Raw genomic sequence first — 14,808 nt, 5'->3', positions numbered from 1 at the left:
AACCGGTTGAATTGTGCGAGATGATATGGAGCGTGTTAGCTTACTTCCACTTTCTTTCCAGGAAACATCCAGCCCGAAATAGCGCTTGGCAGCAGATGACGCCTTTGCAAGGCGCTCAGCGCTGGCTTTGTGGCTGCTGCATCCACACCCAGAAGCTCAAACGACACATGATGCTCAGCGACGTGATTCTGTTCATGTTTCAGTCGGGGGTTTTTTAAAATAAAGAATCAAAAGCAGATTCAGAGGCTTCCGTGGGGCCAGGAAACACAGCTATGGCATCATCTGATGGAGGTTCCTAGAAATCTGGCTTGCAATGAAGGGAACCTGAATTGCTTGGACTGTAAAGCTGGTTAAATTTTGTTTAAATATAGTTTTTGAGAGAGGGAGAGAAAGGAACCCAGAGCTGGCTCTCCCTCTAGAATGGCAGAGTTCCTCTGCACTGGGGAAAAACTGCCTGCAAGATTGCCAGTACCTCAGGTTACATACGCTTCAGGTTACAGACTCCGCTAACCCAGAAATAGTGCTTCAGGTTAAGAACATTGTTTCAGGATGAGAACAGAAATCGTGCTTCGGCGGCGCTGTGGCAGCAGGAGGCCCCATTAGCTAAAGTGGTGCTTCAGGTTAAGAACAGTTTCAGGTTAAGAACGGACCTCCGGAACAAATTAAGTACTTAACCCGAGGTACCACTGTACAGTGTTTTTTCCTTTCCATTCATCTACCCAAATTGCCCTTAGACACACGAGCTATTTATGTGACTGGGAAGAAACAGGATAACACTTTCCTCAAATTCCTATTCTTTGTTGTATATCCATGAATTGGGTCCAGATGTAAACATGGCTTGAAGAGTAACTGCTGCTTGCAGACAAAGCATATCTCTTGCCAGAGTTCCCTATAAACAGTTGTTAAATTCACCCACTGCTTAAAAATCAACAACACAGTTTCTTGGGTCATGTGGTGGGAGGAAAGAGGAAACTTAGGATTGTGTACTGCAAACACCCACTGACAGGGAGGAATGTAGAATATGCAGCGTGTCAGATATACCTACATTAGTAACAAATCACGTAAAATTTCCATTTTTAAAAGAGACCTTCACTTAGGGCCAAATGAAATGTGATACAGGCAGAATTTGGAAAGTTCATTTTAAAAAGGAACAAATAATACTAGTTCAACATGTAGAAAAGAAAAATTTCTGTGCACCTTTCTCCCTTTACAGAACGAACTACTTCAGTTCATTGTTAAATTCAAGTTGACCCAAATGATATTTGGCAATTTATTTTCAGCATTCGGGAGTGTTACAAAATACTGTGCTTAGGGATTAAATATGCTTAAGAACACTAAGAAAATATTAAAACACACACACATACAATGGAATGTGAATTGTTTAATTTATTTTGCCCTGCAATTGCTATCCTTCAGCTTAAAGGCCAAAAGAGTTTAAAAGAGTAAAAAAAAGAAAATGTGAGGGAAAACACTCAAAGCTCTGCCCCCAAATGAACTTAATTCACGTTTGGTTCACCCAGAAATTGTGGGAACCACCTTAAGGTTTAGTTCAGAGATTTTTTGAACTAATTCAATGAACTTTGTTAAATAGAACTAGTTCATTTTGAACTGGTGTATTCTATAGAACAGTTCCGCAGTCCCCCTTCTCTCTCTCTCTCTCTCTCTCTCTCTCTCTCTCTCTGTTCTAACTTTCAATTCTTTACTTGATGAGAAAAATAATGTTCCTCCTGCCGCCTCTACTGCCAGCTGAGTTCCTGCACTTCCTCACACTTCTTGGCAAGAACGATGAGTAAGGGGCTGTGAGATATTTATAACTTTTATGTTAGTGGGGTTGACTTACGATGAAGGTGAGATGACGCAAACTGAACAAGTTCCAGTTCACATTTGGTCTTCTCAGGAATACAGTTGACACTCCGTTAGAAATACTTTCATAAAATATAAGGTCTGTCTAGATGCAAGCAGGATATACCACATTCAGGGTATATCCCCCCCCCCATTGATCTCGACGCTCTTCACACCAAACTGCTATTTCCTGTCCATACCTGTAGTCTGTGTGAACTAGCCCATGGGTAGGCAAACTAAGGCCCGGGGGCCGGATCTGGCCCAATCGCCTTCTAAATCTTGCCCGCAGACGGTCTAGGAATCAGCGTGTTTTTACATGAGTAGAATGTGCCCTTTTATTTAAAATGCATCTCTGAGTTATTTGTGGGGCATAGGAATTCATTCATATTTTCCCCAAAAACATAGTCCGCCCCCCCACAAGGTCTGAGGCACAGTGCAGATCTCTGAGCAGAAGTGTAATACAGTGGTGCCCCACAAGACGAATGCCTCGCAAGATGGAAAACTCGCTAGACGAAAGAGTTTTCCGTTTTGGAGGTGCTTCGCAAAACGAATTTCCTATGGGCTTGCTTCGCAAGACGACAATGTCTTGTGAGTTCCTGATGGTTTTTTTTCTCCCCCCCCCCTTTTTCTAAGCTGCTAAACCGCTTATCAGCTGATCCGATCAGCAGATAAGCCACTAAAAGCCGCTAATAGCGCTAATCCGCTAATTCGTCAATGGGCTTGCTTCGCAAGACGAAAAAACCGCTAGACGAAGAGAATCACAGAACAGATTCTTTTCGTCTTGCAAGGCACCACTGTATGCTGACAGGATTGTGGTGCTGTCAGCAACCGTGCTGCAGCTTTCTGGACTAGCTCCAGTTTCCAGGTCAAGCACAAGGGAAGCCCTAGGCGGAGCGCATTATGGCAATCCATGCTTGAGAAACCAATGAAAAACACAGAGGAAGTAGCATCTATGTGAAGGGTGGGGAGGGGGAAATGTTCTGACTCAGGCACATGATGGGGGGGAAACCCCACTGCAATGCGTCCGGTAACAAAATGACGACAGTTTGGCGCCGGATTGTCAAGATCGTCCCTGGATACGGGAAATCCAAATTTACTGCTGAAAAGAAGTTAGAGGGGTCCTTAACTGGACGGAGCCAATTAATTGAGATATGAGGAGCTTCTAATCTACAGGAAATTTGAATTATGGTGCTGGAGGAGACTCTTGAGAGTCTCATGGACTGCAAGAAGATCAAACCTATTCATTCGGAAGGAAATCAGCCCTGAGGGCTCACTGGAAGGACAGATTGTGAAGCTGAGGCTCCAATACTTTGGCCACCTCATGAGAAGAGAAGACTCCCTGGAAAAGACCCTGATGCTGGGAAAGATGGAGGGCACAAGGAGAAGGGAACGAAAAAGTGCGAGAGGGTGGGACAGTGTTCTCGAAGCTACCAGAATGAGTTTGACCAAACTGCGGGAGACAGTGGAAGACAGGAGTGCCTGGCGTGCTCTGGTCCATGGGGTCACGAAGAGGTGGACACGACTAAACGACTAAACAACAACAAAATCTACAGGGAACACCAGGGTGGCTGAGACCATGATGGTTCAATGAGAGGCTGGTTCTACTGCCAATTTGGCCCATCCTTTGACATGGATAACTGCCCTGAATATTAGGCATCTGGGCAGTCTGCACTCAGAAGCAGCAGAGGCTAGTCTATCAGGATGACGGACACATCGGCACACCAACCTCAGCCAGCCGCCGCCACCACAAGCCTGCCTGCCTGCCTTCTTAGCAAACCTGCCCACTTCCTCCTCTTTAGTTTCAGTTTTGCCTTTGCAGAACTCAACAGGGAGGAAGAGGGGGGCAGAACAAGAATCAGGTGCTGCTGCCTGTCGTTGGCTATGGCTCCACCTACTGGTGGCCTCCCTGCTTGTCACCCTACCAGTCCCAATGGGCGCCACTGATTGGCAGAAGGAGCAGGAGGACCCCTAACTCAGCACAGCCGGCTTATCACTTTTTTCAAAGTAACTGAAATAATGTGTGTTACCATCTAAAGCATGGGTAGGCAAACTAAGGCCCGGGGGCCGGATCCGGCCCAATCGCCTTCTAAATCTGGCCTGCAGGCAGTCTGGGAATCAGCATGTTTTTACATGAGTAGAATGTGTGCTTTTATTTAAAATGCATCTCTGGGTTATTTGTGGGGCATAGGAACTCGTTCATTATTTTTTTCTTCAAAATATAGTCCGGCCCCCCACAAGGTCTGAGGGACAGTGGACTAGTCCCCTGCTGAAAAAGTTTGCTGACCCTTGATCTAAAGAGCCCCTCTGTAAGACCGTTACGCCCAAGTCTAAAATGACTTGAACGCACCACTCTCTCTCTCTCTCTCTCTCTCTGTGTGTGTGTGTGTGTACATGATGGTGGCTAGAGGGTTATTTTCAGTGGGAAAACATATCAGAGAAAGGGTTAAGCACACACACTCATCACTGCTTCTCCACTGCAATATATATTTTATCAGCCGCTTTAGATTCCCCACCAACACTTTGTAAGCTTGTTGTAAGTATTAATTAAGCTTTGAAGGTATGGTGGGGTTTTTTCCATGCTTTTTGTTTGCAGTTAATGGTCCGGTCTCAGCTGCCCTGAGCCCCCATCAGGTTGTGTGGCAGCTGACATCTATCAAACATGAATGGGAATAGTGAATGAGACTGTATTACAATCTTTAAACTTGTTTCTCGTATCTACAGTTATTTTTTGTTTTTCTCCAATAACTGAACTTTACGCTTCTTCTTGGCCTGTTTACGCCTCCCTGGCTTCTCCTTTTCATGTGTCAGACCTCTATTTCAACAAGTGCACATGTCCAATATGTGGCCCGACTGTTTGTGTGTTTGCGAAATTTCATGGGGCCAGAGAGCGTGTTAAAGGCAGCAGCGGGATGCTGTGGGGGTGTTCCTTGCGCAGGATGTTTATGCCAAGACGAGGGCATATTTGTGTTGCCGCAGTTGCTTGTTTATTTCATGCTCTCGGAAGGTGTGTGTCAGAGAGAAGCTACATGACATATAATGGGGGTGCACGGCTACATCCACCCCCTGTTGCTTCCTCATACCTGTTGGGCTTGCCGGTCAGAAGGTTGGCAGTTCGAATCCCCACAACGGGGTGAGCTTTCATTGCTCTGTCCCAGCTCCTGCTAACCTAGCAGTTCAAAAGCACACCAGTGCAAGGAGATAAATAGGTACAGCTGTGGCAGTAAGGTAAACGGTGTTTCCGCGCGCTCTGGTTTCCATCATGGTGTCCCGTTGCACCAGAAGCAGTTTAGTCATGCTGCTCACATGACCCGTTTCGCCTGAAAGCAAGATGAGCACCGCAGCCCATAGTCGCCTTTGACGGGACTTAACCATCCAGGGGTCCTTTACCTTTACCTTTTACCTTAAAAGACAACAAACATATTGTTATGTTCGACCCCAATCTCTGAGCGGTGCAAGATTCCAGAGGTTCTAGTCACTTACCCAAGATTCATGTTTCCTTTGGAATGAGGTACAGTAGACTGCTGTGTCTTTATGATGTATGGTTTATTTACATATACAGTGGTACCTCGGGTTAAGAACTTAATTCGTTCCGGAGGTCCGTTCTCAACCTGAAACTGTTCTTAACCTGAAGCACTACTTTAGCTAATGGGTCTCCTGCTGCTGCTGTGCCACCGCTGCACGATTTCTGTTCTCATCCTGGAGCAAAGTTCTTAACCTGAGGTACTATTTCTGGGTTAGCGGAGTCTGTAACCTGAAGCGTATGTAACCTGAAGCATCTGTAACCCAAGGTACCACTGTACAGTGGTACCTTGGTTTACGAACCTAATCCGTTCCAGAAGTCCGTTCTTAAACCAAAAACATTCTTAAACCGAGGAGCACTTTCCCTAATGAGGCCTCCCGCCACCAGTGCCTTCCACCGTTCAGATTCCGTTCTTAGACTGAGGTAAAGTTCGCACTACTTCTGGTTTTGCGGTGTTCGTAAACTGAATCGTTCGTAAACAGGACTGTTCTTAAACTGAGGTACACTGTATCTACATACAACCTGAGCCTATGACAGAGGGGTTCACAGCATTAATACCGCAAGAGATTCTTGCTTCATCCGTAGCCACAGCCTTTGATTCAGACAGAAATCAAGCATTACTCTGATTCTCTGGTTTCCCAGCCTGCTGCTTCTAGCTCACATTGTTCCTTTGTTCCCTTAATAGCCCAGCACCGAGCTATCACCTCACCAGGAAGCTAGCCTGGCTGTTCAAAGCACCTAGGCATTAGAATGATCTTACCAAGAAAAAAGCACACCAAGAACTCTGGCCAATATAAGTTTCAATAGTGGGAGTGGTCGGTACTCGCAAATCAATAGTCAATTGAAACAAAAACTAATCCATTCAAAAGTATGTATTCTGACAAGGAAATACAAACTCAAAAAGAGATTACAAGCTCAAACAGAGATTAGAAACTCAAACTCATAAGGACACACAATAAAACACAATAATTCATTATAGTATTAAAGATAAGAGTTTATGAGTAGAGATAAGTTCATGTTAGTCCATAGTAAGATTTGACGTGAAGGTCTTAGTTTCAATCATTGAGCAGACGTCAGAAGTCAATTATGGATCAGAAACCAGGACAGGGCCCTGTTTCGATGTACAGTGGTACCTCGGATTACATACGCTTCAGGTTACAGACTCCGCTAACCCAGAAATAGTGCTTCAGGTTAAGCACTTTGCTTCAGGATGAGAACAGAAATTGTGCTCTGGTGGCGTGGCAGCAGCAGGAGGCCCCATTAGCTAAAGTGGTGCTTCAGGTTAAGAACAGTTTCAGGTTAAGAACAGACCTCCAGAACGAAAGAAGTACATAACCCGAGGTACCACTGTATTCACCTTCATCAGCTGGAAGTATCAAACATTACATGAAAATACATTTAAATTCTAAATTATTCTAAAACAGTATTATACAACAGTTGGTTCCTCAGAAGGATTAGAAGGATCCTGGCATACAGCCAGGTCTCCCCTCCCCAAGCTCAGGACAATATTTTAAGAGCGTGTAAGAAGTGTGCTCTCCTTCAGTCCCTACACAGGCTTTCAACCTGCACCCAGGCCCTGTGCAGGATCCCCATCTTGACCTTCGAAGCCATCCTTGCCTCTCCCCTGCCCTTATTTCTCTCTGTCCTCAACTCTCTGCTGTCTGTGACCTTCAGCACCTCCACCTCCAATCCCCTCCGTCATCCAAAGGTCTTCTGCTCTTTCCTGCTCTTTTCCATACCTGGAACTGCCTCTTGGAACATCTTTGTGAGGTCTTCTCCTGCCTTCGTAGCCAAAGAACCATAGAAGTGCAGAGTTGGATGGGGCCTCCAGGGGTCATCCAGTCCAACCCCCGGCAATGCAGGAATCTTTCATTGTCCATTCAGTGGGGGGGGCAGCAGTCTTGTGGCACCCTGAATACCAACACAGTCATTTATTGTGGTGCTGTGGGTTAAACCACAGAGCCTAGGACTTGCCAATCAGAAGGTCAGCGGTTCGAATCCCAGTGACGGGGTGAGCTCCCCTTGCTCAGTCCCTGCTCCTGCCCACCTAGCAGTTCGAAAGCACACCGGTGCAAGTAGATAAATAGGTACTGCTCTGGCGGGAAGGTAAACGGCGTTTCCGTGCGCTGCTCTGGTTCGCCAGAAGCGGCTTAGTCATGCTGGCCACATGACCCGGAAGCTGTATGCCAGCTCCCTCGGCCAATAAAGCGAGATGAGCGCTGCAACCCCAGAGTTGGCCACGACTGGACCTAATGGTCAGGGGTCCCTTTACCTTGACCTTTAAGCTTTCATAGAATCATAGAACTGTAGAGTTGGAAGGGACCCGGTGGATCATCTTGTCCAACTCCCCGCGGTGCAGGAATCTCAGCTAAATATGTCAGCTGGATAAGCTCCGTTGGTTAGAGTGTGGTGCTGATAATGTCGAGGTTGTGGGTTCAATCCCTGTTTGGGACAGCTGCTTATTCTTTTCTCTTTTTTAGAAATGTGTTTATTTATTTGGTTTTTCGAATTCAAATTTTACAGTCACATATATCATACAACATATAAACAAGATTGCAAGGAATCGCTTGGACTTCCCTCCTCCCCTTTGTGGGTCCTATTGTTAATCATTTCCTCCTGCATCCTTTATGACAGGGGTGGGCAACCTAAGGCCCGGGGCTGGATGCGGCCCAATCGCCTTCTCAATCCAGCCCCCGGACGGTCCAGGACTCAGCGTGTGTTTACATGAGTAGAATGTCTCCTTTTATTTAAAATACATCTCTGGGTTATTTGTGGGGCATAGGAATTCATTCATATATTTTTTTCAAAATATAGTTCAGCCCACCACATGGTCTGAGGGACGGTGGACCAGCCCCCTGCTGAAAAAGGTTGCTGACCCCTGCTTTATGATAATCCAAAATCTTTCACCCTCCATTGTGTCCAAAATTCACCATTAAACTACAAGTGATATTCCAATCCTACCAACGATTTTAACTGTTTACAATGGTTTTTAAGATAAGTTATAAATTTTCACCATTCCTTATTAAAATTTGGATCTACCAGGCAAATCAGGGACAGCTGCGTATTCCTGTATTGCAGAGGGTTGGACCAAATGATCCTCAGGGCCCCTTCTAACTCTGTTGTTGTTGTTTAGTCGTTTAGTCATGTCCGACTCTTCGTGACCCCATGGACCAGAGCACGCCAGGCACTCCTGTCTTCCACTGCCTCCCACAGTTTGGTCAAACTCATGCTGGTAGCTTTGAGAACACTGTCCATCCATCTCATCCTCTGTTGTCCCCTTCTCCTTGTGCCCTCAATCTTTCCCAGCATCAGGGTCTTTTCCAGGGAGTATTCTCTTCTCATGAGGTGGCCAAATTCTTGGAGCCTCAGCTTCATGATCTGTCCTTCCAGTGATCATTCAGGGCTGATTTCCTTCAGAATGGATAGGTTTGATCTTCTTGCAGTCCATGGGACTCTCAAGAGTCTCCTCCAGCACCAGAATTCAAAAGCATCCATGACAGAACCCTTGTTCACTTCTGTCTGTTCAAGTGGACCCCATAGCTCGAACAACAACAACACCTGTGTGCATGTGTGCATGTGTGCAGATGTTGTGCTGCATAGATTATAAAAGTCACTGGCCTCTTTGTGTATTTCTTTTTTTCCCCCTTTCTGTTTTTTTTATAAATCTTGATGAAACATTCAACACATATTTACACAACAATTTGCCATATTGCAGTTTATGCACGAACACTGCACAAGAAAAATAAAAATACAACAAAAAATAAATTAAAAGGAAAAGGAAATAAAAAAATGAAAGTAAGAAGGATTGTTCTCAAAAAACTAAGTCTCATTTGTTATTTTTTACACAGTATCATATTATTATACTTCATTTCCTTAATTTCCTTCAGAGAACTATTTTTTAGTTTGTTGTCTGTACATTACAAGAATCATTTAAGGTCCGCCAGGAGCTTTTTGCTATCATAATAGGTTTTCAAATATGCTTTAAATACTATCCATTCTTTATTCGCCTTCTGCACTCACCTTTTTGTGTACTTCAAAGACCAGGGCTGGATGTGTACAGTGCCAGATTTACATATAAGCTAAACAAGCTATAGCTTAGGGCCCCAATCTCTTGGGGGCCCAAAAAAATTAAAGGAAAAAAAACTGGATGTACATTTCCAAAACATAAGATAAAAAACAAATAAAATAAAACCTACGTACAGCAACTGTGTTTTGTGTTGTGTAGGCTTCTATGATGCAAGTAATGGGCCATGCCTGCTACCTAAAATGTCACTATCACTATTAATATACTTCTTCTTAATTGTATTTCACTATTAATATACTTGAGGGACACAGGTGGCACTGTGGGTTAAACCAATGAGCCTAGGGCTTGCTGATCAGAAGGTCGGCGGTCCGAATCCCCACGACATGGTGAACTCCTGTTGCTCGGTCCCTGCTCCTGCTAACCTAGCAGTTTGAAAGCACCTCAAAGTGCAAGTGGATACAGTGGTACCTCGGGTTAAGTACTTAATTCGTTCCGGAGGTCTGTTCTTAACCTGAAACTGTTCTTAACCTGAAGCACCACTTTAGCTAATGGGGCCTCCTGCTGCTGCAGCGCGATTTCTCATCCTGAAGCAAAGTTCTTAACCTGAAGCACTATTTCTGGGTTAGCAGAGTCTGTAACCTAAAGTATATGTAACCTGAAGCGTATGTAACCCGAGGTACCACTGTAACTAGGTACCGCATCGGCGGGAAGGTAAATGGTGTTTCCGTGCGCTGCTCTGTTTCGCCAGAAGTGGCTTAGTCATTCTGGCCACATGACCCGGAAGCTGTACGCAGGCTCCCTCGGCCAATAAAGCAAGATGAGCGCCACAACCCCAGAGTCATGCGCAAGTGGACCTAACGGTCAGGGGTCCCTTTACCTTTACCTATTCATACACTTCTTCTTAATCGTATTTCAGTTCAACAACAACTTTGATAAAATACATATTTTGTTATGTGCAAATGGCTTTAGATATCTATTAGGTCTATAAATTACCATATAGCATATATTCAACCCCCAAAAAAGCAGCGACAATTCGTTGTTGACAAAGGACAGCTGGACATATAAATGGCCCCATTACCTTCAGTACCTTAGGGCCTCATCCAACCTAAATCCGGCCCTGGATGTGAGCATCCATATAGGCAGCGAGCTATTAAATGAGGAAAGGGCACTGGCGCGCTTGTTTGTTTTCAGCATATATCGCTCTGCTCTTTGCAAATTACGCAATCCTGCCCTTCCTCCCTCCGTTTTCACTCTCTCTCTCTCTTTTTGCGTGCCATTGCCTCACATTTCCTCCCGGGCGGTCAGCCAGCTCTGCACTTTGGAAGGTCTGGATTTTCCGGGCTGAGCTGTCCGCTGAGCATCAGGCTGGCTCGGCCAATCGGGTGGCGGCGGGGGCGTGGCCTCTGCCATTCATAAAAGCTCCTGCCCGGCGGGCGCCTAAGTCAATCTGACAAAAAGTCGCTTCGCTCTGCGCCCGCTCTCGCTGCATGAATACCTTGTACGGCGCGACTGCGACGATGTGCTACGCTTGCACGCCAGCTCTGCCCGCCCTTAAGATGGTCCCCGGCCCCGGCAGGCCTGAGCCCACCGGGCCCCAATACTTCACTTTCGATCCTCTCCCGGAAGCCGGCGAAAGCCCGGCTCCCAGGAACCTCTCCAAATCGAACAGGATCAAGAAGCGATCCCGGAGGGTGCTTTATCCCCGAGTGGTAAGTGAACGCACTCACGCCCAGCAGGGGAGCTCGGACTCCTGGGTTCATCTGGAAGGGGGAGGGGGTTTTCCTGAGGGGCAGAGAAGCGGGACTCCCCTGAAGAGCGCCATCCTATGCACATTTACTCAAAAGCCCACTGAGTTCAGTGGAACCTTTTCTCCTAAGTAAGAGAGCGCAGGGTGGCAGATTCTGTCAGTCCAGGTTTCTGTGTATGGTGCGTGTTTCATAATATCTAGTCGTAGTTTCCACCCTTGGCAGCCTCCTGGGCTTTGCCAAAAGTTGCACGGCTGACTAAAACCCCACGGGCAAAACTTTCCTTATCCCTGCATCTATCTGCAAGGTGAGGATGCAAGCTCTTGGATTTGCGTCATGCATCTGCCAGGAACGCATGAGCTTTGCCAAAAAAAGGGGGCGGGGAGTGGATGAAGGGGAAAAACCCAAGAGCTTTGCCAGCAGGGAAGACTGCAATCCAGTCAGCATGCTAAAACAGGTACAGAGGCAGGATCTGTTCACAGATAAGCACCCCATGTTACCTGCTTCAGCATGTTGCAGGATCCTCCCTTCCCCACTGAATCAATGGGGAGAGAGTTCCCTCTCCTCCTTAGGGTTTGGGAGCAAGGACTCTCCCTAGTGGAGCAGAGCCAAGATTTGTTTTGGGGCTTTCCCCCCCTTGAATTTTGATCTGAGGAAGGGTGGTTGTGAATTGGGGGATGGAGCTAAGTAACTGCGTAGGTGAGATTAGGAGTGGTGTATTTTGAGAAACGCGTTGCAGCATGCTGACAGCAGAGGGAAATCCCTGGTGAGTTTGGTGCAAGGACAGTGGGAAACAGCATTGCATTCTGGGAAAAGGGCCGCCCTGCATCTGGATTTCTAGGCCAGCTGAAAGGGATTCTGGGAAACACGCATAACTGCTAATGCGAATCTGGGATCATTCTTGTGTTTCTAATTGCCTGCTCTTCCTCTCTTTACAGGTAAAGCGCTACTATCCCGCCGAAGAGCGCAGCTACGTCAAACACCTTTTCGTTATCCTTCTCACTATCATCTTCTTCCAAGTCTACAGCGCTGAGGAAGAATTTGCTGTCGTGGACGCCTCCCAGAATGCGGAGGAAAACGTCTCTGGCTGCTCCACAGAGATGAGGGGATTCCAGGAGGAGAACCTCCTTGAACAGCTCATCGTAGCCTCCTTTGAAATCGAAGAGGCAGCCAACAGCACTGGTTGGGACTGGGGAGATTGGGAGGCAGCTGAATCTGCCATCGACATCACTCAGTTTCTGGAGCAGAGGCCGGCTGCTTTCTGAAGACCCCCAAGGGGAGAGAACTGTGAGGGGGGAGCCCAGGCTGGAGTGCTCACATCTGGCTTGAGAAAAAGCAGAATTCAAGCCACGAATGAGTTAAATGCCGTTTGAAACACAGCCAGCTCCTTCTGGCATTCCGGAGCAATTTTGCTCCAAACCCAGCAAGACTGACGTCAAAAGAAACTTGAACCAGCACTACATTTTGAATGGAAAGGGGAAGGTTTTGTGTCTTTTTTTAAATGTTATTTTATTTCTGCAGCAGATCAGACATCTGGCAGGCAGAGTGAAGGATGTTAATTTAATATTTATTTAATTAATAATAATTATTATTAATAATAATATGTATAATTTAATGTGTTTAATTTAAACTGACTTAATTTAAATCTGCATGAAACTGGGAGTTTGCAAGTGAAAATGCGGGCTTACACCGTTGGGCTGAAATAAAAACACACACAACTTGTCATGTACGTCTTTCTCTGTCATGGCCGGACATAATCGAATTAGAGCATAAGTGGGGAAATATTTTTTAAAAATATGAAGATTAAATTAGGGTTAGGAACATTGGAGGATGGTGCTATGATGTTCTTAGCTGGTTTGGTGGGGAAGTTATTAGTGTGACAGATCTTGAGATTACAAAAAATCAGATAGGTAACAACCCTCCCACAAGCTCTGACATTTTCTGAGGCTGATGGGGGAAAAACAAGCCTCAGCAATTCTGGCTCACTGACAGAGAAGGACACAGCGAAAAGGAAAAGCAAAGGCATCTTAGGAGACTTGACTTAAAATTTATTCTGCTCCGGATATTAGCCAGCAGTGTTTGCTTACTGTGTAAGCATGCTCTCAAAAGCAGCGACCACTTCCACACCAACATTTCCAAAATTGCAGTAGATTTCTTTTGTGAATTGCACTTGTGCGTGTCCACGCTATTGCAGATGAACTGTCTGAACTCTGTATGTTCTGTGAACAAAAGTGAATAAATGTTTTACATGAGACACACTTTTTTTTTTTTTTTGTCTGACTGACACTTTTGTCAAAGTGTTGTGGGAGGAGGATAGCCCAGTGGACTGGGAGATATAATAGAAAAATAAAACAGATGACTGCAAAGAGGGGCTTCTGGGCGAAGAACATTTGCTGGCAGTTCCAGTTTCAATCCTCAACATCTCTGGGTAGTGTTGGGAGACACCCCTGTCTGAAACCCCAGATAACTGCTGCCAGTATGTGGACAACACTGAGCTAAATGGACCAGCTCAGCATATTGCAATTTCCTTGGTTCAGAAGGGATTTAAAGGTCTTCAAGACCCTGGTCAAGCGCTATAGCCTAGCAGTACTTCCCTGTTACTACATAGGTGTGAGTGATAAGCACCAAGATGGGAGATTTTGGGTGGGATCCAATGCACTCATTCTGTCACTGCAAAGACCTTTAGCTGCTCAGTGGGACTCCCCCACTCCTTTCCCCCAAATTGCTCCAGAGCAGGCATAGGCAAACTCGGCCCTCCAGATGTTTTGGGACTACAATTCCCATCATCCCTGACCATTGGTCCTGTTAGCTAGGGAGCATGGGAGTCGTAGTCCCAAAACATCTGGAGGGCCGAGTTTGCCTATGCCTGCTCCAGAGGGTTGGGGGGTAGGGAAATCATTAACTGATTTGGGAGGGGCACAGGAAGAAGTCAGAGAGGGAACATTCAATTGCACAGTTAAAGGTTATTGTGCTGATCAAGAGGGTGTGTTGAATTCCACCTTCTGCTTCCGTAGGCAGTAACATCGGTAATACTACCAAGAATTGTGCTAGGTACATTTCTTATTTTTAGGAGTAGCTGAATGAAGCCAAGAAGAAAAAGAAGAAGAGTTTGGATTTGATATCCTTCTTTATCACTACCCTAAGGAGTCTCAAAGCGGCTAACATTCTCCTTTCCCTTCCTCCCCCACAACAAACACTCTGTGAGGTGAGTGAGGCTGAGAGACTTCAGAGAAGTGTGACTGGCCCAAGGTCACCCAGCAGCTGCATGTGGAGGAGCAGGGAAGCGAACCCGGTTCACCAGATTATGAGTCCACCGCTCTTAACCACTACACCACACTGCCTCTCATAAGAAAAGGCCAAGAAAAGCTCCAATGACAAACTCAATGAACATAAGGCTCATGGCCAACTAGCTCTTACATACTGTATCAACTCTATCAGGAGCAAACGAGAGGCTGTGCTCAAGTTGTGTGCAGAGTAGAGGGCTCTGGTGACGTACGCAACAAAGTCATGCCGTATCCTTCAAGGAGAAGCATAATCCAGGGAGTTTGTTACCAATCCGACCATGGATGTACTTAGGGTGTACCTCCAGGCCGGTGCCATTTTGCAGGAAGAATTCAAGCACGTGCCATAACTTTAGGTTTGCACTGTTAACGTGGGTTAAAATGCTCTGTCAGTCT

General features: G+C 46.0%; 1 protein-coding gene across 1 annotated transcript; it reads left to right on the top strand.

The window, feature by feature from the left end:
- Positions 1-10,824: 10,824 nt before the first annotated feature.
- On the top strand, positions 10,825-13,390 carry IER3 (immediate early response 3). The gene is made up of 2 exons (XM_082213785.1): positions 10,825-11,095; positions 12,070-13,390. Exons 1-2 carry the CDS (start codon positions 10,874-10,876, stop codon positions 12,394-12,396), a joined length of 549 nt encoding a protein of 182 aa, XP_082069911.1. The 5' UTR covers positions 10,825-10,873; the 3' UTR covers positions 12,397-13,390.
- The last annotated feature ends 1,418 nt before the right edge of the window (positions 13,391-14,808 follow it).

Source organism: Podarcis vaucheri (genome assembly GCF_965113315.1).
Source record: "Podarcis vaucheri genome assembly, chromosome: 2".
Taxonomy (NCBI): domain Eukaryota; kingdom Metazoa; phylum Chordata; class Lepidosauria; order Squamata; family Lacertidae; genus Podarcis; species Podarcis vaucheri.
Note: the sequence above shows the minus strand (reverse complement) of the source record. Positions and strands in the feature narration are given on the sequence as shown.

Excerpts from the sequence above, each read along its gene's own strand:
- IER3 (XM_082213785.1), top strand. The coding sequence starts at position 10,874 with ATGAATACCTTGTACGGCGCGACTGCGACGATGTGCTACGCTTGCACG. Across the intron at positions 11,096-12,069 it reads GGGTGCTTTATCCCCGAGTG|GTAAAGCGCTACTATCCCGC; the intron begins GTAAGTGAACGC and ends CTCTCTTTACAG.